We start from the raw sequence: 25022 nt of genomic DNA on the forward strand, positions 1-25022 counted from the left end.
CTGGGGGTTTTCTCAGGCACAGAAAAAAGTCATAATTTGGGGGTAAATTCTGTGCTTGGCTGAATTAAGATGAGGCAATGAAAGCAGCAGGAGCCAGCTGAGGTCATCTACAAGGTGACCTATTAAATTAATGTGGCTATGCTTGGCCTGGTGCCCTTTCTAATGATCTTGAGGTACTCCATAAGTATTAATTAGATACCAGAGCAATTGGCAGGAGCAGTAAATAATACCATACATTTTACCTCTGTAAGAGAAACTGAAGAACAGAGGCCAAGAGCTCTCCCACCTAAATGTGGGCCCCTAATTGTGGTGCCAGGCTTTTGGCTTGATGTCTCAGCCTTGCCCTGTGCTCAGGGAGATGAAGGGGTTACCAATCTGTAAGAGCCGAAGAAAACAGATTTCTTGAGAATTCCTTTTTATATCCTGGAGGAGAATGAAGAGAGGAATGGAGACCTTTGCTGTCAAAAGCATCTCAGAGATCAGTGATGTGTGCCAGCATCGATCTTTCAGCACAGTAAATTTGATAGTTTCCTCCTGTAGCAGGAAATGTATAGCCATGCCTCTTAAAACTAAATCACTGTGCAGACTGTGGGGTTATTGATACTGCATGGCTTAGAGCAGCAGACTACAAGCTCCCACTGTTTTCTATTAATGTGAAATATTCGGAGAAGAATTGGGACTGCCTGACTCCTCACACCCAGAGAGAAGCAGTTCTGAGCCTGACAGTTTCTGGCAGGGAGTTGGAACAAGATGGTCCCTTCCAACCCAAGCCATTCTGGGATTTTATGATTACTCAGAAGCAGAGAGGAATCAAAGATTGTGGTAACACCATGTATCAGCTGAGAGGGAGTGATGCAGTCCCATAAGTGCATTCGTGCTTTGAATTTACAGCTCTTCCTTTATCTTTCCTTGGGGAAGAAAAGTCCTTTGTCATCAACACAAACTTGGACACTTGTGTCAAACCCACTGTGCCCGTGTAGTGTGCAGTAATAAATTTGCTTTGCTGAATACCAAGAAGAAAGGTTTGTCTGGGAAAAGGTCCTGGATTTAGGCTCACAGCAAGTTCGGGTTGTCAGTGAACTATGGGGGTGTTCTCTGTGAGACTGGTGAGCAGGAAGAGGAGCCTTCAGGAGGGAAGGCATCAGACATCCCAGAGTGGTGTCTAAAACTGTAAGAATTCATGCACTGCAGCCCTTAATTAAAGTTATCTTGGGATGGAGAGGCAGGATAAGAGGGAAGCAGAGCTGCAAGCTCAGTTTTTTGGGGGAGGTTGTGATGGTAGGGCCAGCCCTTCCCACCAAAGCCACTGTCAGGAACAAAGGAGCACAGCTGAGGCACAACTTCAGCAACTTGCACTCTCTCTTTTATAAGGTAATTCCATTTTTGACTTGTGTTTTTATTGTTGTGGGAGGAATGGAGAGGCCTCTGTGCTCAAGAACAGCTCTTCAACATTTTGTAGCATGTTGAACACCTGCCCTGCTAAATAAAATGACCTTTGTCACCCTCCACCCTCCAGACAGTGAAGGTTTCCCATCTGTGAATCCATAAAGATACTTGTCTTTCCTTTTCCAGATGCAAAACACCGCCCTGCTGGAAAATACTTGCCACCACCTGGCAGGAGCTCCAGGACTGAAGGGAAGGCCACAGGTAAGCACCAGTTGCCTCTTGAGGAAAAAGCAAGTCACTTTAGACTCTTAAACAGATTGAAGAAAACTGTATGTCCTCAGTCAGAGCCATTGAAATGGGGTTAGTGAACCTTTGGTCAGACATCCTAATCCCAGGCAATTGGGAAGGAAAGGCCAGTGGGATCCACCTGGTGCTGGGGGAAGGTGGTATTGCCACATCATTTCTTCTCTACAGTCCTGAGAATGCCCCTGCTGAGGGATGGTGTGGAAAGTCAGCTGGAAGAGTAATTAGTGCCAGCTCTTTAGCAGCCTTTTTCAGGTGTAGATCCCAGAAATGATGATTATCATGATGTTTTAGAGAGGTGAAATCAGAGCAGAAGGTGCATTTCCTCTGTCATTTACATCCCAGCGCTGCCCAGGTCACCACGGGATTCACAGATCCTCAAAGTCCTTTCAGATAACCCCAGCACTAAGGAAAAAAGATGGGAGGATGTGAGCTAAAAAGTTATGAGACAACGCAAGGACCTTAGGGCTGGTTCCACCTGCTATTTGTGCTCCTATTATTGCATCAAGCATGTGGAAAGAGAAAGAGGCCTCATTAGGAAAAAAACCACTTTGGCTAAACACCTTCCAGATACTTAGCCCTGAAAAATAGATAGCCATGGATTTCGAACAGTAATAAATACAAAAAACCAAAAGGTAATTCTGTTTTGACAAACAGATTTTAGTTCTCTCTTATCTACCTTGCATGTCACAGTGGCTAAATTTGCCAGTCACTGGAAAAGGAAGTCTCTTATCAATCTGATGCAGGATTCCCCTCATTGTGCCCTAGATCTGGGTAACTTCTCAATTCACATGTACCTGAAGTGCCTTGATTTTCCTCACCTCTCCAGGTCACTGTAGGTTTTACATTAGACTGAAGGAAACATTTTTCTATTGGCTTTTGTCCCAAGTTGTGATTCACCAGACTCCTTTCATCCTGCTCTGCTCTCCTGAAGAGCCACTGGAGCAGCCATTCCTGGCTGGCTGGGGAATGCCAGGGAGGTTTTATCAGCACCACTCAGGATCCACAGCACTTCTTTGTTTCTGAGAGAACATCAAACAAAACACCTGAGCTCTGGCAACACCAGAAACAGGGCAGCATCTGACTTGACTGTGGAATATTAGGAGCACAAATAGATTTAAAACCACTCTCTGAAACCCCAGAAAAGACAACCAAGATCCAACATGATTTAGGATTTGCAGTCCTGATCAGCCTGTGCTCCTGGGTGTGACCCAGCCCAGGGTGTCCCAGGACATCTGAAATCAACCCATCCATGTCCCAGTGTAACACCCTAAAATATCTGTGTGTCACTGTAATGTTGGCTGCTGTATGGAGAGATGATGGCACAGTTCTCAGGTTGTCTCAGAACACACAAAACTCACTCAAATCTGCTTCTCTTCTTTAGAGGGTGAGAGCTGGAGGTGCCGAGCAGAATCCCTGTTTTCCTACCTGCAAGCAGGTGAGAGAAGAGCAAATGGAAAAATGTGGTTTGACAAGGACTTGGTGGAGATAAATCAGCTGGATTTGCCAGCCCAAAATAAGCAAAAGGATTACACCAACATTTTCCTTAGGCTGGAATCCAGGCAGGGATGCACTCTAAGCATGCCAGGAGATGTGGTATCTGCTTGAGTTCACACTTATTTGAAGTCACACCTATCTGAAGTATTATCTATAAATAGCATATAAATGGAACTCTATTTTCACAGGCTATGAAATCAAAACCTATGTAATAATTTTTGGGGGAGGCAAAATGGAAAGGATTGTGAGGAATGGATCTAAAAAATATTACAAAGTAGAGAAAGACCAGGAAAACTGGGAAGGGCTCTGAACAGCCAGAACTGGAGATGGAGATCAGGCAGGTTTGAGTGTTGCCAAACAGGTACCTCTGGTAATTCATGATCAGCAGAGGTTGTTCCATTGCTAATTAGTGGTATTTTCTCTAATTCTTGTTACTTAAAATCTCTGAGGAGAGAAAGCCAGCCCTGGGTGACCAAACCAAGCTGGCAATCCTCCTGAAGCGTCTCAAGTCCCTAAACATGCAGCAGGTAGTGACTCACACAGCAGAAGAACGAGAATACCTGCCCAAAAACAGCAGATGGTGAGGAAAACATCTGGAGACCACTGAGTGCTTACATAACACACATGGGTGAGGTTGCTGAGGTGGAGCCCAGCAGCTTCCTGCACTTCCAGGTTGTTGCTATGGAACCTTTCTGTTCAGGAATGATGTGAGGAAAACACATCTGGAACAGGAGGGCTCCCTGCAGCACAAGGGTTAAGTTTCCATATCAAGTGGGGAGGAAATAATCTTGGTTTTTCTTTTTGATCCTGTGTTTCTGTGCCATGAATCCTGCTTGTCACTTGGAAATAACAGCATTAAGTTCCAGGTAGCCTTGTTAATGCTTTGTTGCATTGACATCTGTATAATTAATACTGGGGTGTACAGGAAACAGAAAATGACATTCCAGATCAGCTTGGATCAGTTTCAGCAGCCTGTAGGTTGTTCCCCTGTGCTTGTGCTGAGTGATGTGGTTCAGCACCAGCAGTTCCTGGGGCCTCACAGACTGCTTCTGACACTGCACTTGCCAATAAATCTCCAAAAGATGTTATAAGGATAAAATATTAACTATACTCTTAGTAGCAAGTACTTTAGCAAGACTTTCAAATTTGAAAGTGCTGTCATTTAAAAATGGAATTTATGTATTTTCTGCCTTTAAATCCATTTTCATCAGACAGCAAAGCTTTCTTGGTCTGGTTTGTTTTCTGCTCCTCATAGTGCTGCACTTTCCTGGCAGCTCTGCTGGGAGAGAAGCAGAAAGTTTTTGCTGGAATGTCAATTTTGGTAAACACAACTCTATTCATAATTGCTTTATGACATTAATTGGGACCTGTCAGGGTTGTTAGTGCCTTTCTGAAACAGAGCTCTAAAATATACAGAACACCAGAGTAAGAATGGAATAGCTACTCAAGGATTACATCACATAATCATCACAGTTCACATGAAAAATGTAAAAGGGAATACTTTATCTCTCTGAAAACATTAATCTATAATATAAAGATTCGAGTCTTATCCGACAGGGCTGCCACAAAAACTTTTTAGGCCTGGAGCAGATTTCCTTGGGGGAGAAACCTCCAAGCCTAGACTGTTTCAGATATATTTTTAAACTGAAAATCCAACAAAGCGAACCCAAATAAATAATCCTGTATGCCCGGGTTTTTTATGGACTTGTTTTGTTGGGATTTTTGTGCACTTCCTGCCAGGTTTCCGCTAACCCCCATCCCCAGATGTCAGCCCAGGGCAGTAAACAAACCCCGCTGTGTTTCACCGAGCGCTTTGTTCCAGGGGCACAGGTTCTCTGCACAGTGCTGCTCATCAAACCCGGTGTCTGGAGCCGCAGGCTCCCAAGGATCCTCCGGAACCTACACCTGGAAAAATTCAGCGTGGTCGGAATGAAACACCTCAGCCTGGAAGCGGCCGCTGCCTCGGCTCTCCTGCCCTCTGAGGTGCAGCAGGTTGGTGACGGGAGTGCCAGCTCCGTGTTACCTCTGGACTGGGGAAAGGGATGAGCGGGGGATAATCCATTCCTGCAAACCCCAGCAATTCCCACCCGGGATTTCGGAGCTGTTGCTGGGAGCGAGCTATATGGAACAATCAGATCTGTACCTTATCAGCACAAAGAGAGCTGACATGCTGAGGGCTTCTTTTATCACGCGCCATAAAGACGCAGCCCTGGTTTCTCCCAAACAAAACTTTGGGGGGGATATGGGCAATCCGGACCTCCCAGGAATCCGTTCAGCTCTGCCTCTTTCCCTGCCAAACAGGTGTCCTCTGTTCCTTCCCCAGGTCATTCCAGGTAGGGCACATCCCGGGAGCACGCGTGCCTGCGTTTATTTTATGTGGTTAAAGCTGGGAAAGCCTCCCTGCCCTGTCAGGGCACGCACATCTCGGGGGTGCAGTTACCTGAGATTACATTGCAGGCACAGCTGCATCCTGGGAGCCAGCCTGGAGAAATCACCTGCGAGGAGAGAAAATTGTCCTTGCTCGTGTCTGATAGACAATAAAGAGGGTTCTTAAATCTTAGGGCACTGTGGGGTTGATTAGCTGTAAATAGATGTTTGTTTCTGCTCTTTTAGGGCATTAGAAACCTTTTATTTCCTACCCCGAGTGTAAGGATACTGTGAAAGCCAGGGAAATGAACTCTGGCCATTTGAGAGGAGTTGGATTATTATTTTTTTTCCCCTTCCCTCGGGGAAAAACAATCTGTGTTATTAGATTGGTTTCCTGAAGACATTTAACCAATTGACTTTACAGAAACCAAACGTTTATAATTGATATTGCACTTGGGTTAAGTTTGGAAAGTTTATAACATTGTCTCCTGGAAATTCTTGATAGAGGCTTCCAGAAGAAAACAGGCACGTGCCAAGGCAGTGCTCTGGAACAATTAATGCCTTCTGCATGATAGCAGTGAGCACAGGCATCTGAGTTTTAAATATTTATACTGGCAAGAGAGATATAGTGGCCGTTAGGGTTGATGGGGATGTGCTTCCCAATGTTATTTAATCACAGAGCTAAACACAAAATGCTTTTTTCATCACCTGAAACAGAAGACATCTTAAAACCCCCAAATATCGTCAGGAAGCAATGCAGATGCATGTGGGGTAAATGTGAGGAGAGGTTGTTTCCTGAAAACGTCCTTGTTTTTGGAGTTCTCCAACACACCAGAGCAGCTGTTGAGCATTGATTCAGTTGCCTTGAAGAGCTGGTGACTAATGAGGATAAAAATTACAGACTGTTGGGGTTTTGTTCAAGGGGAAAAAAGCAGGGTTTGGAAGTGAGGAAGCAAAGAGAATAGTCTGCCTTTGGTGAGGGGGAGCAGACAGTGGGAAATGCTTTCTGCTGTCCAGGAGCTCCTGCTCCCTTTTAGAACAGCAGGAATGGCTCTCACTGGGGAGGGCTGGGAAAGGCTGAGCTCCCAAGATAAGTAGGGAGATTTTGAAAAAGCCTCAGCAAGCTCCAGGGACTGGGTTATTTGGAAAATCCAGTGGGTAAGTGGCTCAATGGCAGCCGTGGGGGCAGGGCTGTTTTTCCCAGCTAAATTCCATGTACAGCTTTTGGATGGGAGGAATATTCATGATGGATCTGCTCCTTGGCTTAAGGCACAATGGGATGCAGTGGTGGCCTTAAAATGTGGCTCCCAATATGGGGGCAAATTGCTGGGATTTAATACATCACAGAATCCCAGCTGGGGTGGTCCCAGTTGGGTTTGGAAGTGACCTCTGGAGATCATCCAGTCCCAACCCCCTGCCAGGGCAGGGTCACCTGGAGCAGGTGACACAGGGATATATCCAGGTGGGTTTGGGATATCTCCAGAGATGGAGAGTCCAAGCCCTCCCTGGGCAGCTGTTCCATGGCTCTGCCACCCTCCATGGAAGGAATTTCTTCCTCATGTGGAGGTGGAATTTCTTGTGGTTTAGTTCCTGACCATTGCTCCTCATCCTGTTGCTGGAAAGAGCCCTGCACCATCCTCTGACACCCTTGGAATATTTATATGGATTGATGAGATCCGTGATGGAATGTCCTGTTGAAGAAGATGGAGCCAGTGTGTCTGTCCCTTCTAGAAGTTCTGTCCAGGGCTTTTTCTCACTTTACCTGGAGCATGCTCCAAAATCCATCTCTACAGAACTCCCAAGCACTGGGATGTGCTGGTTTGTTGTGTGTACATAGCACTGGAGAGCAAATCTGGGTTTATTCACTGCAAGCAAGACAACCTCACATCTCCTTTTCCTTTCTAATGTATTATTTACATGCACTTGACAAACCTCCTTGGCAGCATGAGCTCAGCTCCATGATTGCTTTTCCAACTGAAGTAGTCCCCCCGAGCTCGGAGCGGCGCGTGGCCTTTGGACCACGAGACAAAACGACTGCTCTGCTCTTTGCTGAGGTTATCGAATCACAGGAGCCACAACAAGATGTTTTATCTGCAATTTAATGACGATTATCAAAAATAAAGGTCATGTAAACAGAGCTGACATTGTCTCCCCAGCTTTCAGCATGACCTGGCGGTGCTCAGCCAGTGAGGAGCCCCTGTTCCCAGGGGGATTCTGCCTAGGAGGGCTGGATCTCCTTTCAGTGCTTATCCAGCAGATCCAGCCCTGTGCAGATTAGCAGTTTTGGCTTTATTTTTACAGTGGGGGCTGATCTTGCTGTGGGGGATTACCTGATGTGATTGCCTGCAGTAGCAGGTCACTGGGCTCAATAACTCTGCGATTCCCTCCAGCCCCATCTTGTGATTCCAGCGGTAAAGGCAGCTGGATCATTCCCTGCTCTTTCATCCCGTTAGCCCTCCCGAGCCAGTGCACAGCTGGAACTTCCTCTCAACGAAATTGCTTCCTGAATTCCAGGCAGCTGCACAGGGGCAGCCCCAGCACAGCTGCTCAGGATCTGCAAGGACACGGAGGCAGGATGGGAGTGGAGGGAATGAAGGCAGCGCTGGGCTGGAGTGGCTGTGAGGAGCTGCCAGAAGGAAAGAGTCACCTTGACACCCTGACACCATCAGCAGCGATTAGGAACAGCATCTTCTTCAACACCAAATCCACGGATTTGCTGGGGAGCAACTGCAAGATGGAAGAGTTTTGTTATTTAGATCTAAAATCACTGGTTAGATGCTCTGGAACAAAATAATGCCATTTATTCTGGTCTGTTTAACAGAAACTGCATGTTTTCCTTGCAGCTGTTTCCAACCTGGATGAATATTGATATGTTTTATCAGTCCTTTTGAAAGTTTTCATTGAAAACATCACTGGTTTTTCATTGCCCAAAGAGAAAACCCATAGAAAAATGGATTAAATCCATTTTTTTAACTAACAAAAATTTTCCAGCAGGAAGGGATTATTTTGTATTATACAGAACTGAATTAATGTCACAAGTTCTCAGTACACTGTGACAAGCTGAAATTCTTCATCCTCATCCAAGCAGAGCTCTTGTCACCAGAGAGCCCCTGAGCCAGACACTGTGACCCTGTGCCCACTGGGCAGGAGGACTGACAAGCACCACATCCAAGCCCTTAAATACCTCACCAATTTAAGCACAGAGGGGCTTTCTCATGGAATATTCTGCCTTTGCAAATAGAGGGGGGAATATCAGGCTTGAGCCCGTGATTGTCAATTCATAACCTACTTCTTAGAGATGCAATTTAGGAGGCAGGCGAGTGCGACGAGATTTGGGTCAAAGGCAGTGAATGGTTTCACGGGATAGAAAAGCAGAGAGGCCTTGAAGTGTTTTATCTCCATATTTCTAAATGAAATGATAGGATTTGCTTTTGGAAATGTTTTATCTAGAGAATTGCTATCCTCTGCTGCTTCTAGAAGATTAAAAAACAGAGGAATTAAAACCTCTGTGAATGACGTGATTCAGCTGAATCAAATGGTGGTTTTTCCCTTCTTGTTTTTATTTCCTCAGAAATTGGGAAAAAAAGTAAATAGCCATGGGTTGATTCTGGCAGGGAGCTGGAAATGCCCTTGTTTTCTATGCTGGAGAGAACATCCAGCCCTGGCTGCTGCACTGTGGGGTGCAGGGAGGCACAGCTGGATGTTCCTGACACCTTGTTCAGACGGAGGGGCAGGAGGAGGCAGAACAGGATGTTCCTGCCACGTTATTCAGCTGGAAGGGCAGGAAGAGGCAGAACTGGATGCTCCTGCCATGTCATTCAGATGGAGAAGCAGGAGGAGGCAGGGCTGCAGCTGCTGTGGGCACCCTGACCTTGTGCTCAGCCCAGACATCTGCAGCAAGCCTGGCTTCCCAAGGTTTTCCTTCATTCAAGCAGTCAGCAAGGCCAGGAGGGCTCTGCCACCCAGCTGCCCCTGGCACTGCTGCCTTTCCCAGGGTCCCTGTTGCTCTGTCTGTCCCCAGCCCTCAGAGCAGCCTCTCCTCACCAATGCAGTGGTTGCTGCTTGTCATTTCCTCTCATCCTTCCTCAGTGTAAGATCCCAGGGTGTTGTGACCTCCACAGCTCTGCTCAGGAGCAGGCACGGGCTGAACTGACCACGCTTGGAAAAGAAGCAAAGGTGGAGAAAATTGCTATGGAGCAAAGGGCATCAGACAAGGCCAGGAGGACAAACCAATTTCTTGCAGCCCCTGTTCTGACCCTCTTACTTTTAAGTTCTGTAGTCCTGATCCTAACTAGTGTCTGGAATTCACTCTTCAGGAGAAGCAGGGTGTGTGGGGGGGGTGGTCCTGCCTTTTGTGAATTCAAAAAGCAAAGCTATGGTATTTGTTGTCCATCATTTTATATCAGCTGAAGAATTAAACGTGGCTCCTCATCCCAGAGTATTTGTGACCCTGGTGTTCTTGCTTGGGCTTCCTGCTGATCTGGATGTCCCCCTGAAGGAGCAGCCCTCCTGTGACCTGCTGGATGTCACAGGAACTGCTTAGTGTCTGAGCTCTGTATTTTGGAATCTTTAGTACACTAGCAGTCTATTAAAGAGGAGAGAAAACAAGGAGCAACAGCAGATTTGCTTACTCACAGCTTTCCTTCCCAGCCAAAGGAAAGCTGGGATGTTCCCAGTGCTCACCAGTTCCTTATAACCTGTTCCATCTCTGGTTTCTTCTCAGGATCCAGCTGCTGTAGAAGCTCACTGTACCTACCTTACCTCGGGCACTGCCCTCGTGCTGTGCCTGCAGAGGCCCAACGCTGTGAAGAAGCTGATGGATCTCCTGGGGCCAGAGGATCCTCAGCTGGCCCAAGCACTGGATCCATGCCTCTGGAGGGCTCAGTATGGCACCAGCACAGTCCAGAATGGATTTTATGGTAGGTTTTTGTAAAAGAAAAGTCCAAAGGCTCAGATATACAAATGAAGACTATGTTATGTATTGTTCCCTCCTGCATTGTCACTACACGTCCAGCCTTGGAACAGTGGAGGCCATTATTCCCTAGAAAGCTTTCCCTGTGTTCTTAGTAGCTGAGCTGAGTGTGTCTCAAGCAATGAAATACTCTCCCAGAAGATATATTCCAAAAGGGTTCTTCCCAGAGCAGCCCTAGATCTGTCTTTATCAGAACAGATTTCCTTTGATCTCTTCCCTGCTTGGTCATTTCATACTTTGAGCTTGGTTATTTCATTATTATCCCCAAGAAGCCATCTGTCTTCCCTGCTTGTGTGTCCCTTCCTGATGTCTCCATTACCCATGGGCCAGCTCCAAGATTTCACAAAGACTCTGAGTTCCTGTAACATCCCAAAGTGCTGATGGGCTGGCTGGAGAGAGGTGATCCAGACCTGCTCTGCCTGAGGCAAGCAGGGAGACTCAGCTGTTTCCCACCTGGAAAGGCTCTTTCCAGCTGGCACATGGGCAGAGGCACAGGGCAAGTCAGCATCCTTGGAATGCTGAACCATCCCAGCTCCTCTGCCAGCAGGGAGGCACTGGGATGTTGCAGTGTGTGGGAAGGGGTGAAGGATGGGAAAATGGGGAGTATCCCTGGAGAGAGCAGCCTGTGGAGAGCCCAGCATTATTGCCACAAGGAGGGAAGGATGTCATTCCAAAATTCCCATGGAATTAAGCATGGTCAGCTCCCTGCCTGTGCCTCTCCTCAGTGTTGTACGGATTTTGCTCTAATAGTTAAAGGAATGTAAAAATAATGAAGCAATAATTTCTGTAAACTCAGGTGAACTGGCTGGCAGGCACTGTGTGCCCTCAAGTCCCACAAGAACTTTCCTGACAAGATCCATTGGATTATATGGCTCTTCCTATCATATCCTGGGCTGTGAGATCACTCCCTCTTTTCATCCACGTCCAGTGGGCTGCTGAGAACTGGCAGGGAATGAAGGAGCTTGGGAAAGACAACCAACCCCTCACTGCAGAACCTTCTTTAACCCTGAGGACTAGGATTCAGCCAGGAGAGATCTCTCACCATGATCCCACAGGATTTGTGGGAGTGACTGAAGAGCAGGATCTACCTACACAAAAAAAAAAGTGGTCAGGGCTCTTCAGCCAATCCTTTTCCACTCTCAGCCTCTGCTCCTCTTGCTCTGGAGATGAGTGAATTGTGTATCCAGATTGCTCTGAAGCTCCTCAGTCATGGCTAAGAATGGGTTAATAGATACCCCAGATTTCAGGTGTTTGCTACAGTTGGAGCATCCCCAGCCTAACTCAGTGAAAATGAGCAAGGGAAGCTGAGTCTCATCCTGTTTTGTTGGGAGTTACAGGGAGCTCACTGTGTCAGAGAGATGCTTGGATGTTCTGACTCCTTTCAGACCCCTGGGCTGGGATCTGAAGTTGCTCTTGAGATCTGGGCTGAGCCCAGAGCTGGCCCTGCCCTCTGAGCCCAGCCCCTGTGCTCTGTGTAGGGCCCAGCTGTAGGGCTGGCCCACAAAGCCCTCCCTGCACACGTCCCAGGAAAAGGGATGCAGCTGTAGCTAACTCTGATGGATCTGATGCAGCTGCTCTGCCCTGGAGCTGTCTGTCCATAAGGAAAGGACTGCTCCTAACCCCCTGCACCTCCCAGAGCTTGTCCTCCAGCACAGGTGAAACATTTACCTACAAGTTGAGTTGGAAGAACCTTCAATGAGTAAGTGGAGGTCTGTGCAAGACCATCTTCCTTTCCTAGGAGGGAATGCTAAGCTTTCCTAGTTTTGTTCCAGCTGAGGAAGAACTTCAGTTAATACCTGAAGCAGAGCAAACTCTCACTTTTCCTCCCTAAGTGACAGGGGAAATGCAATTTAGATGAAGATGGGGTTCCAGGGACACTGGTGAACCAAGAAATGCAGCTTTAAAGCTCTGGGGCTCAGCTGCAGAGGCAAACCTGCACCCTCCCATCTCTTCTGGGACTTGGGAAATCACTGTACTGTGCTTCTTCTCCCATCCAAAGAGCTCTGACATATGCACCCTACACTGCCTTGTACCTTGAGCAACGTGAGAGTAAAACACTCATTTTGGGAGCATTTGTGTTCTCTGTAATGCCACAAATGATGGAAGCACAGAGGGTTTGGTGTGGAGGTGTGGAAAGGATCCAGCCCAGCTCCTACACTGGTGACTTACACAACCTCAGGATTGTAAACTGCTGCCTTAAGGGCTCTGGCTATACAATACCTGGAATTATGGAGCTCAAACAGGGCTGAGTGCTCTCAGGTGGGATCCTTTGAATGGGCAGCCTCCAAGGTGGTAATACTTCAGAGGATATTTGGATCCCAGGAGCATGGATCTGTGCCAGCACATCGACAATCTATCTAAACTCAATAGAAAGAGCTTTTCCCTCTCTAATGTTTTCCATCCACAAATCTCCAAACATTCTGAGTAATGCTTTCTAGCACTGTTGCTTTATAGGGAAATACTCAGCTGCTAAGCCTGGAGGAACCTCTCGAGTCACTGAGTTCAGTTAATTCCCTCACAGACAACCCCATCATGTTTTCCCTTCCATGAGCACCCACCCCAACTGGACGGATGTCACAGAGCTTTGAGAGCTAAAAATCTTACATTTTCAGACTTAAATACAGCTCCATACAGTTTGTGCCCATTTGTTCCTGTGCCATTTATCTTTATTTTAAGTAGCTCTTTTTACACCTCTGACCTTTCCTACCCTGGAGTGTTTATCAGAAATCAGATTTGTTTCTCAGCTTTGGGTTGTGTTGGGTCAAACGAGCCAAGGTCTGGTTTAACTCTTCAGATGATTCTCCATTCCTCCAGTCATCCTCATGTCATTTCTCTGACTGTTCCAGTCTCAATTTACCTTTCCTGACCAGAGGTGAACAGAAAAATGTACTTCCATCAGCAATGCCTCATGCTAATTCTGATTTCCGTGGTCAGTCAGAGTTCTCAGTGTGTTTGGGACCTGCATTATTTTACTAAGCACATCTATTTTACTAACCAGTAGCTCTTTCCCTTCAGTAAGAGCAGCTTGGTGTGATCCAGAAGCAAGGCAACAACAGGATTTAGAGCTGGAATTGAAAGGTTTCACAGTCTCCTTAACATGATTCCCTCAGCTCCACTGTTAGGAAATAGAAGGAGTCTTGTTTACATGAAGAAGCTGCTGAGTGATAGTAGGACAGAATCAAAATACCAAGGAGGCAGTGGAACTATTCTAAATATAATGGTTTAAAATGTTTGCTAGTACTGTACAGAACAGCTGGCCTTTAAAGCAATTACTGCAGTGAGTTGCACATCATCAATCTCTCCAAAAGATGAGTGTGAGTCTAGAGAATGTTTAATTCATGGCCTGAGAAAATCTTCTCATTGTATTTCTCTCTCAGGCTCCAAATCCTACCCAGTGGCTGTCCGGGATGTGAAGCTGTTTTTCCCAGAAGGGCTGTGCTGTGCCCAGTGTCAGACAGGGCAGGAGGAAGAGGTAGGAATCTGCCCTTTCCTGAGCTTTATCCTGCTGTGCCAGAGCAGTGCCTCTGGCCCTGCTATCCCATGACTTCTCTGCTGTTATGCTTTAGATAATGCTGCTGGATGTGTTTCCCCAGCTGCCGAGTTTTCCTTGTGCTGGGGCTGTTCCTCCCACACTCTGCTCCCTCTGTATGACCCAGGCGGCCTCGCTGGGGAGGAGCTGCTGCAGATCTGTTTGTTCAGCAGCCTCTGCTGTAAATTTGGGAGGGCTCAGGGCTTGTGCTCAAATGATCAACATTGCTTTGGAACAGGGAAAGCAGCCTCACCCTGACTGCTGAGGCCCACTTGACCCAGGAGCTGTTTTTTTACCAGTTTTGCATCATTCAGGGATGGAGACAAGGTGGGATGGCTGATGATGTGAAAATGACTGGGATGTGCTCAACCAAGGGATGGAAATGCTTGAGCTCTGCTGTGGCCCAGAGGTGATCCAGCTGAGATGGTCCCAGGAGATTAGCTCTGGGAATGGCCACATCTGTGATGGGCTTCACTAAAGTGGATGTGCAGCTCAGTGCAGGGCATCGTGACTGTGCCAGTTCATTCAGGGACAGAAGGGAGCTGCTACACCCCAGTGTGGCACTGGGGAAAGCTGTCAGACCCTCACAGGATTTATTTGAGCTCCTGGCCTTGAAAAGCTGGGAGTAGAGACCTTAGAATGACGTCTGGATATGGGACCTTGAAAAGGATGACTAGATGCTGCACTGAATTAAGCCTCAATCAAAAAGAAGAATGCATGCAAAATGTTCTTGTATCTCCAGACAAGCAGGTGTTTTCTAGGCTGGCAATTACAGAAGTACAGGACAGCAACAAAAGCTTCACGGCTTGCCTGAATCAGTACTTGGGGAGTGTTATCCCTTCTCATTAGGTAATGTGCTCACATGACTTGCTTCTCCCTCCCTCCCTGCCTTCCCTCCTGCAGATCTATAACCTGAAACATGACCCCATCCTCAGCCTGGGGATCAGGAGGCAGCGCAAGATCCTAATCCGTGACCCGGGCAGGCATCCCAGTGTCCTGGGCTCTGAGCAGCCAGGCAGTCCTGGTAAGGAAATGTAACTCCTGTTAGAGACTGGGACTGCTATTGATTAACTGAACAGCAAGACAAACCATCTGGTGGCAGCAAGATTGGGTATTGATGTCCTTTCAGAAGGGAGAGACAGCTCTGAGCTGCAGAGAACAGCTCCAGGGGAGTCCGGCCTTTAACTGTTCACCTGCCAGAGCTTCAGGGCTTTAAAGACAGAGCTGTCCACAAGGGCTGACCTTAACAGCAGCAGCAGAACAAGCACTGACACCACAGCTGGTGTGAGACCAGCACAGGTTCCTCCCTGAACCCTTCCCAGGTGTCTCAGCACAACCTTGGTGGTTCGTGTCCATTCAGAGCCTCCCCTGGAGAGGCAGGGCTGGGCAGTGCTGAGCTGTTCTGTGCTGGGAGTAGAAAAATATCAACTGGTGCAGGGAGTGCTGCTGGCAGCGTGGCCAGAGACCTCTCCTGAGCTGGGCTGAGAGCTCATTCAGCTCCCACTGCTGCTGAGCAGCTGCCAGCTCCAAATGACTCCCAGCTATTGCCAGGCTGACTTTGATTGGGAGCTGAGGTCTCAGCCAGGCTGACACTTCCTGGGATGCAGCAGCTTCTCAGGGCCTTTCCTGCTGATTTGACTCGATGGATGTGTAAACACAGCTGTGGTGCAGGGGCAGGGGATGGCACTGACACAGGGGGATGCTCCCACTGTGGGATGTTGTGGATTGATCCCACGCCTTTATAAACACACAGGGACCAGGTGAAGCATCCCTGTGGTGTTCCCTGAGGAGTAGCCTTGTTTAGAACCAGGCTATTCTCACTCCTGTAGCTTCAGTTGTGATGTGACTGATGAGGGCAGCTCAGAAATGTTCCTGTGCTACCCCTGATCACTGCAGCCATTAATCCCAGCAGGGGAACCACAGGATTGCTGTGGATGGGAGAGGAGCATGATAAAAATGTGACAGAATCACAGCCCAGCCCTGCCTGACACAGGACTTGGGGGGGACAGTGGTCACATCCCTGCAGGTGCAGCAGTGCAAGGAGTGGGTGGTAAATCAAGTCCTCTGCCCTTGGGGTGAACACCAAGTCACTTTTGTGCAAGGGGTCACTGAAGAAGGATTTGTCCCAAGGTATTTGGGAAGGGTGTTTTCCCCCATCATTTTAGTGCACAATGGGAAAGCACCAGGCCTGTAGCACAGGTTTGCTGTGACTGAATCACTTGATTTGTAGAAGAGATTGCATAAAATAAAATAATAAAACAACTTGTTGTGGCGAGGGCACAGGTACTCTGCAGGCTTTGCACAGCTCAGTGTCGGGAGCCAATCTCAAAATACAAGCCCCTAATTTCCTGCTGCACGAGGATATCTTAGCTTTGAAGATACCTAAGCAGAGTTAAAAAGGAAAGCAGTGTACAGCCCTGATGTGTTTGTGTCTCAGAAAATGTATTTCAAAGAGTTACTGCCCTGGAAAAGCAAGTCCACGTGATCTCTGAACTGTCAGGCACGATCTCGTAAGTGCCTCCAGCAAAGCAGACACATCACTCACGTTCTGGGCTCATCTTGGACACTAGAGGAAGCTCTTGCACACAAGGAAACCTCCTTCCAGCAAATAATTATCACAAAGCTGCTGCTTAATGGACAGACAGATTTATCATGAGGAAAATATGAAATACATTAAGCCTCACGTATGCTGAGCAGAATTACATTTGGGATTATAAAAGCAGCTGGATTAGCAGCTTTCTCTGCTTGGGAAAAATGAAAATGGAATAGTATCTCCTGTAGCAAACCAGCAGTTGTCCTTGTCTGACTCCTGAAATGGGGTCACTCCTGCTGTCTTGTGATCTCCAGACAGGGACACAAAGGCGTGCAGCAGCTCGGGATGAGCATCCCAGAGCACATCCCAGAGCACATCCCAGAGCACATCCCAACACCGCGGTGCCCCCGACTCCACGGGCACGTCTGTGCCAGGGCTCAGAGTTGCTGGGGGCAGAGACCAAATAAGTCTTGCTCTTTTCCCATCAGGTCAGCCATTGCTGGAGAACCTCTGCCAAAGCACTTGCCTGGTGTTGCCCGGGATAATCCTGCGGGGTTCGGAGCCCCCCCCGTACGTGGAGCTGCTGGAGGAGCTCGTGGGCAGCGGCTTTGTGGTGACCGGAGCTCGTCTGGCCGTGCTGGACTCCCCTCAGGCTCTCTGCATCTCCCAGATGCTCAGCAGGGCCAAGGGCAGTGTTGCAGCAAAGGTATGGAACAGCTGGAGCTGGGCTTTGCTTCCTTGGCACAAAAGAAGAGTCTTTTGAGGCCTTGCTCTGATATGCTGCCCCGAGCAAATGTGCTTTGGTGGCACCATTGCAACGCTGCCTCTGAGCCCTGGCACCTCTGGTGAGTAATGTGGGCACTGGGGACACTTCCTGGTGTTCCTGCATCCCTAGGAGCCCTCGACACCATCCTGTGTGAACATAACCCTTATGGGAATGGCCCATCCATCCTTCATTTATTGAATGTTTCATTCCAGTCAGCCATCAGTTCTGTGGTGTTCTGCTGCTGTCTCCTGTCTCGTTTCTCCATATAAATACAGTTTCTATTTCCCCGTCTGTAATCACACCCCATTAATCCTCCTCTACAATGCTAAACGGCCCTTTCACTTCTTGGGCTGTGCCCTGCAGCCTGAGCCAGAGATTTCCCACCTGGAGCATTGCCTCCAACTCTGGGGTTCCCAGCAAAGGAAAGACCTGGAGCTGCTGGAGCGAGTCCAGAGGAGGCACCAGGATGAGCAGAGGGATGGAGCAGCTCTGCTGTGAGGAAAGGCTGGGAGAATTGGGATTGTTCACCTGGAGGAGGAAAGGCTTTGGGGTGACCTCATTGTGGCCTTCCAGTCTGAGAAGGAGCTACAAGAATAATGGAGAGAGATGATTTACAAGGGCCTGGAGTGACAGCACAAGGGGAATGGCTTCCCACTGCCAGAGGGCAGGGATAGATGGGATATTGGGAAGGAACTGTTCCCTGGGAGGGTGGGGAGGCCCTGGCTGTGGAAAAATGAAAATGGAAAAGCTGTGGCTGCCCCTGGATCCCTGGAAGTGTCCAAGGCCAGGTTGGACAGGGCTTGGAGGAGCCTGGGACAGTGGAAGGTGTCCCTGCCCATGGCAGGGGGTGGGACAAGATGGGCTTTGAGGTCCCTTCCAACCCAGGCCATTCTGTGGCTCTCAGTGGGTGCAGCCCAGCCTGGGGTTTGGGCACAGGATGTGCTGCTGGCCTGAGCTGACATTGCTCCACAGCAACAGAATACCAGGCCCAGACTGTTTTCCTCTTGGTGTAGGAGAAGCCCAGCCAGTCAGGCACCTTGCCTGGACAAAGCTGGAAGGTGGAATGTGGAGGAAAGTGCTGTCAGCAGCAGAGAGTAAACAAGGGGGGAAAGTAATTACAGTGGCAATAGCAAACCAACAATCACCCGAGGGCTGTCAGACCACAGCAGGCCCTTCACAAAACACAAACATTTGGGCTTCCAGCTCTCAGTTCTAAGTCTTGGGTGTTATCTGTAATAGGAGCAGGTAAGATCTTTTCAGGTTGGGCTTTTTAAAACTGACAGCATCCCTTTGAAGTACATCTGTATGGAACAGCAATTACATCAAGCAGCCAATTAGTGTAAGCACTGCTTGCCTGCCCCTGGAGTCCCCCGAGGATCCATCCCTCTGCACATGGAATGTGCACAGCTCTCTAGGAAGGACAAATCAGCATTGGGGGAGCAGAGCCATCTCTCCTTCCTCCTGTCAGAGATAAATGGCCCTGGGCAGAGCTGGCATGTTTCCAGAAGGATCTGGCACTGCTGAGCCAAAGGTGAATGCTACAGCCTTTGCTTTCTCTCACTAGAAGGGAGATGGGCTGCTGCAAGTAATGAGTAATTCTGCTACAATATCTCAATATTTACCTGTCTTGGTGTTCCTGCTTCCAGCAGAGGCTGGGACTGAATAACACACCCAGATAATCTGCTGGTTTTCACTCAGAGAGGGCAGCAGGAATACTGGTGGGCTGTAGGGATCACAAATAGCTCAGACATGGCACTGGCTCTGTCTGGAAGGATCTGCTGCTCTGTGGCTCCTGTTCCTCACCCATCAGACAGACTTAGAGACTTGTTCAAGTGCAGAGCAGCACCAAAGCTCTCTTCCTCCCTCTCTTGCAGTGTTCCCTGCTGAAGGATGGGTTGTGCCTGGTGCTGGCAGCACAGTGGGACAGCGCTGTCACCTCCCTGGGCTCCCTGCTGGACAGGTAAGGAGGAGCTCCTGCCCTGAGGGAGGGCACCTTCCTTTTCTGTAGCTCTGATAAAGGCAGCTGCCACTCCAAGGCAGCCTGTTCTGCACACTTCCCTTGGTCATGGGTCAGTCACTGGGTCACGGAATTGTTCAGGCTGGGAAAGATCAAGTCCAGCCACCAGCACGGTCACCATTAAACCAGGCCCTCAAGTGCCACATCCACACATTTTTTTAACACTTCCAGGGGTGGAGACTCCACCAGTACCCTGGGCAGCTGTGCCAGTGCCTGACCACCCTTCCCATGAAGGAATTTCCCCAATATCCAACCTAAACCTCCCCTGGCCCAGCCTGAGGCCGTTCCCTCTCCTCCTGTCCCTGTTCCCTGCGAGCAGAGCCCGACCCCCCCCGGCTGCCCCCTCCTGTCAGGGACTTGTGCAGAGCCACAAGGTCCCCCCTGAGCCTCCTTTGCTCCAGGCTGAGCCCCTTTCCCAGCTCCCTCAGCCGCTCCTGGGGCTCCAGCCCCTTCCCCAGCTCTGTTCCCTTCTCTGGACACGCTCCAGCCTCTGAGTGTCTCTTGTCATGAGGGGCCCAATATCTGAGAGTTTCCCCCACTTTCCAAGTCATGTGTCCTCTACTCAGGACCTTTAAAACCCCAGTTGTGTTCTTTGTTAAGGACCTGCAGTGTCCATAAGGCTCAGCAGCACGGTTCCGTGAATACAGGGAATTCTCTGAAATAAGGACTCACTTTGGGAATAGACCTGCTGAATCAATAAAATTCCTAGGAGAAATATCTTAGCAGATTTTATGTTTGCTGGGGAAAAAAAAAAAAACAACAAAAAAAAAATCAAACCTTAAAATAAACACCAGAGAGCAAAATCAAAAATAAGCCTCTTAAATAAATCACCAGAAACGCTGGGTAGAGGATGTATAAGCCTGGAAAAACAAACAGAACCCCTCTGCAGGGACTGATTAGTGAAACGGAGTGATTAGCAGGGCAATTAACCCTGTGTTCCCCAGAGGGAAGGGTTCCCTGCACGGGGCTGGTATTTGGCACTGGCATGTGCAGCTCTCACACATGGCTCCTCTGGCACAGGAACCAAGAGTCACTTTTGTGCCACATTCCATGTGGAGCAGCCCAGCAGCCACGCCAAAAACACCATCCTGGCTTTGGCTGTACCCTCTGGAGCAAGTGCTGTCAGTGGGGCAGGAATGCTGGAGTTTGCAGGCACCGGGGGATCAAAGCTGAACATCCACCTTGCTGCACCTCAGCGTTCTCATCCTTTGCAGAAATGCTCCCAGGGCCACACCTGGGAGGAATGGTTGGAAGAGATTTCATTGGGAACTTTTCAAAAATGTCACTGACGGCATTTTGACTTCGCTTCCATCCATTTCAAATCACACCCTTGGGAGCCACATCCCAAAGCTTCCACTCCGCAAGGGGAGAAAACCAGCAAGTCACCCAAGAGCTTGGTGCTGAGATTTCTCCCACTCTTTTCTCTGGTTTACAATGAAAAAAAAGTGAGTTTTGGGAACCCTGGAGGTCACTGCTGGAGGTAGCTCTGGGAGAGTCACTCAGCATCCCCCCACCTCTTCATTTTCCCCAGCATCACAGTCATGGGTGCTGCTTAACAGGATGAGCCGCAGCCCAGCACTTCCTCTCCTTTAGGCTCGATGTGTTTCCAGTGGCCAGTCCCAAGCAGCCCCTCCAGAGCCACCTCCCGTGCCTTCTCCTGGCTTTCAGAGAGCCGAGGGGCTGAGCAGGGCGTTCTGCCAATCTCTGCACCTTCAGCCCTCATCCTGCTCTGTGCAGAGGATAAACTTCTGTGCTAAACTCCAAAATACACGTGCATAGCTTACGGGGGTCAGGAGGCACTTCCAAAGGGCAGCATCCAGCCCCAAACCGCAGGATCTACCCCAAACTAAACGGATCTACCCCCAAACAGCAGGATCCACCCCTAAACCGCAGGATCTACCCCAAACAAACGGATCTACCCCCAAACCGCAGCCAACCCGCAGGATCCACTCTGCCTCTCCCCCCAGTGCCAGAACCAGCGATCACAGAGCCCATTTCAAACCAGATCTACAAAAAACGACCCCGTTTTGCCTCTATGATGGAAAATGCCTTTGGAAGGGAGGGGCAGCAAGGAGTGCCCGAGGGTGGGAGGAGGGAGGGCTCTGATGCTCAGGGAGATCGGGAGCTCACACCCTGATTGTCTCCCAGGCCGTCGAACTGTTAAAAATCAGCCTGACTTCACTGGTGCCTCCCAAGGACACTTCATGCCAAGACATCTTCAATTTAAATAGCACCAGAGGTTAATTACTCCTTCAGCTCCATCAGCCCTTTCTGTCCCGGATAAATCACTGGATATTTATCTCCCTGTCTCTGCCAGGACTCCAGTACCTGCCCAGTTCCCTGATTTCAGCTGCCCTGCTGAAGCCTCACTGCGGGGAAGGCATTATTTTCCAGCCCTGCGACTTGAGTCACAGCTGAGCTACATTTCTCCGGCTCTGTGCCACGGGGAGGGACGTTCCCATCTGTATGGAAGCCTGGCTGTGATGTCAGAGATGGGCTGGGATAAGGAGGAATCAGGTGTTGAGAGGAACAATGTGGGCTTTGCCGATGTAACTGCTGCTAGTCCTGAGCGTATTAAAGCTTTCCTAAACCAGCTCTGTCACGGAGAGAACCAATTCAGATCCTGGGGGATTTGGAGGCAGCCCCAGCCCCTCCTTGCTGTGGTGGTTGTTCAGTAGCAGGGCCCACTCTGGCTGCTCTCTGGACATCCAGGGCATTATTTCTGCACCAAAAACCACTGAACACAGGAAAAGGGACACAAACAATGCAGGTGTGGGCACAAAAGCAGCCTGGGAGTTTGGTTGCCTGCCAAAAGTGGAATCTGGGAGAGTCTGGGAGCGTGCCAGGGGGAGCTCATGGGGCAGAGGGAAGTGTTTGGAAGAGGTGAGGGAGCACAGAGGGAAGTGACACCATCCTATCCACAGACGAGGGAAAACGAGGTGGGACTTACCCTTCTTGTCCTGTCAGCATCCGGCTGCCTGGATAGCTCGGGATAAAGTATCTGAATTTTCCCTGTCACAACTTGTTTTCACAGCCACATTTCCTGGCTGCAGGGTGGCAGAGGCAAGAATTTACAGCACTAGATTCAAAGCAACTCCTGGAAGGAAGGCATGTTCTGCTTTTTATGCATGACAAATCAGATTTAGCTGCCTTAAGAGGTGATGCTGATTCCACAGTGATTACTCCTCTATGGTTTAAGCTTTTAAAAAGCACTTTCAGATTGTCAGGAGCTGTGTTGTGCACAGACTTAGCAGCTCACCTGGTTAACTCGGCTCAGTAGGCAGGGTTTGGCTAAAGCACCCCCAAAACCGAGCTGCAGCAGGAGAAAATCAGAGTTTAGGCCAGGCTTTGTGCCTTCCTGCCTTTAAACGAGGTGCTGCAATCAGAGCAGAAGCCAAGTGCTGAGGAACTTAGCTGGATGTTTTTCTCTCTGATGAAACATTCTTACCAAGTGTTAATTGCTCCTAGCAGGGAGCGATGTTATCCCTATAGGAAGCTCGTCCCGGGGAGCTTTGGAGGGGAAGGAGGTGTAGAAATAAAAAAAAAAAAAAAAAAAAAAAAATTAAAAAAAAGAGAGAGAGAGAAAAAAAAAGAACACATGGGGTGTAAAATCTCGGAGCTGTTGAAAACCAATGGAGGGAAAACTGTTGCCAAGCACAATACCTGGATATGGGGGCAGGGAGCAGGGAGTGGTTTGCAAAGCCTCCGGAGAGTTTTGAAGCCTGAGGCTCCGAGTGTGCACGGAGTCAGTTTAAAAAGCGCTTCTGAAGTTGGTGTCTTGCCTTTTGATTTCTCTGGAATACATTTCGTGGGCAGGTCGTGTGTGGCTTGAGGAGGGCTGGAGCAAAACCAGGACTGATGAGGCAGTGCCTGCTGCTCTAGGCAGTTCAGTAAATCCTGGGACTGGGGGAAAACACCCACATTATCTTCATGGAGAAAAAAACCCCCTTCCCCAGAGCATTTATGTGCCTTTCCCACTGCCCCAGAGCCACCATTATGCAACTGGACATGGCAGTTTGTTTGAAGGTTTATATTTAAATAGTGCAAAGCCATTTACACAAAGCTTTGTAAAACCCGGGATTTAGCTGTGTAAAGAGGAGCAGTAACAGCTGCCCGTGGCTGGAGCTGCTGGCACAGAGCTCAGCCCTCCCCAGAGCTGGGTCATCTCCCTCGCTCACAGCTGACATGGCAAACTAACCCTGCTTCTCTTTCTCTTTGCCCCCAGTGCCTGCTGGCAGAACCAGTCGGTCCTGGACACTGCAGAGCATCTCCTTTATCCCCAAAATGAGAATCAGGCAAGTAGAGAAGTTTATGGTATGGATATGTGTCCTTTGTGCCCCTGTGATGAAGGAAACTTGTTAATATTGGTTGAAATTCCAAAGAAAATGGTAACTTTAATGAGTCAGAGGTGGTGACAGCCCCAAGCCTTGGCTTAGGCTGAGAGCCCAGAACATGGGGAAGGTGGGACCAAAATCCTGTCAAACTGTCTCCCACATTACAGTGGTGACACAGTTTTGAATCAAAACATTAGGGGATATTGATTAAGGTTCTGTATTTTCCATGGAAATTCAGTTACTCTTTGTGAAAAATCAACACTGAGAAAAATATCACAGAATCATGGAATGGTTGGGGTTGGGAGGGACCTTAAAGCTCGTCCCATCCCACCCCCTGCCATGGGCAGGGACACCTTCCAGTAGCCCAGGCTGCTCCAAGCCCTGCCCAACCTGGCCTTGGACACTGCCAGGGATCCAGGGGCAGCCACAGCTTCTCTGGGCACCCTGTGCCAGGGCCTGCCCACCCTCCCAGGGAACAATTTCAAGTATCTGTGATATTTGTCAAAAATAGTGACAGGAAATGTTCATTCAGCCCTATGGCCAAGCTGGCACACGTCCTGTGTTACGAAAGTTGTGTTTCAGAAGCCCAAATCCAAGTGGAGAAGTGAAGCCATTAGCCATTCCAGGGATGGTCTAGCTGAATATTTTCTCAGTAATTCATCCCAAGAAAGGAAACACTGAGCTCTAGACATGTGGGCAGCTAATGGGAATAAACTGCATAAATACATTCAAAATTCTGGCTGCAATCATCAACGTTTAGTTCAGAACAAATGAGAGGTTTGGATGGAGGAGGCAGAGCCTGAGGAGTTGGGACCAGGAGATGTGAAGTCCTGGTGGAGATGTCCCTGCCCATGGCACGGGGGTGGGATGCCATGAGCTTTAAGGTCCCTTCCAGCACAAACCATTCTGTGATTCTGTGATAAAAGACTTGTGGAGAGTGAGAAATGATAGCAAGTGGACAAACCTCTCCTCTGGATCCCTTTTTCTTCCCAATAAAAGCCCAGCAGGAGAGCGAGATGCGTTTGTAACCTCATCTAACACATCAGAGCTGCTGCCTTCAGCACCAGTGCTCTAAGTATTGAGCCTTAAAAGACATAGAGCCCTCTTTGAAGTGTGCGTTCCTGCTTTTAGCACAGACAAAACTACCCCAACTTCCCCAAAGCCGTTCAGCTGCCGTTTCCAGCCGTTTTCCGAAGGCTCAGTGGGATTCCCGGCGCTGCAGTGCCTGGGCAGCGCTGCCTGCACGGCTCTGCGGAGCTGCAAGGCTGTCACAGCCCAGTGCTGCCTGCTGCCAGGGTGCCAGGCTGTTGCCAAGGAA

At 48.9% G+C, this 25022-nt stretch overlaps 1 protein-coding gene across 1 annotated transcript in view; it reads left to right on the forward strand.

Annotated features, from left to right (window-relative positions):
* Positions 1 to 25022, forward strand: part of C16H16orf71 (chromosome 16 C16orf71 homolog) — an 89108-nt gene that overhangs the window by 61408 nt on the left and 2678 nt on the right. Inside the window, exons 23-31 of the mRNA XM_032126365.1 lie at positions 1573 to 1647; positions 3074 to 3127; positions 5009 to 5178; positions 10277 to 10472; positions 13903 to 13997; positions 14958 to 15078; positions 17076 to 17293; positions 19228 to 19313; positions 23596 to 23665. Of these exons, the coding sequence (XP_031982256.1) occupies positions 1573 to 1647; positions 3074 to 3127; positions 5009 to 5178; positions 10277 to 10472; positions 13903 to 13997; positions 14958 to 15078; positions 17076 to 17293; positions 19228 to 19313; positions 23596 to 23665 (1085 nt within the window). The remainder of the gene's footprint in view (positions 1 to 1572; positions 1648 to 3073; positions 3128 to 5008; positions 5179 to 10276; positions 10473 to 13902; positions 13998 to 14957; positions 15079 to 17075; positions 17294 to 19227; positions 19314 to 23595; positions 23666 to 25022) is intronic.

Source organism: Corvus moneduloides, chromosome 16, assembly GCF_009650955.1.
Source record: "Corvus moneduloides isolate bCorMon1 chromosome 16, bCorMon1.pri, whole genome shotgun sequence".
Lineage (NCBI taxonomy): Eukaryota > Metazoa > Chordata > Aves > Passeriformes > Corvidae > Corvus > Corvus moneduloides.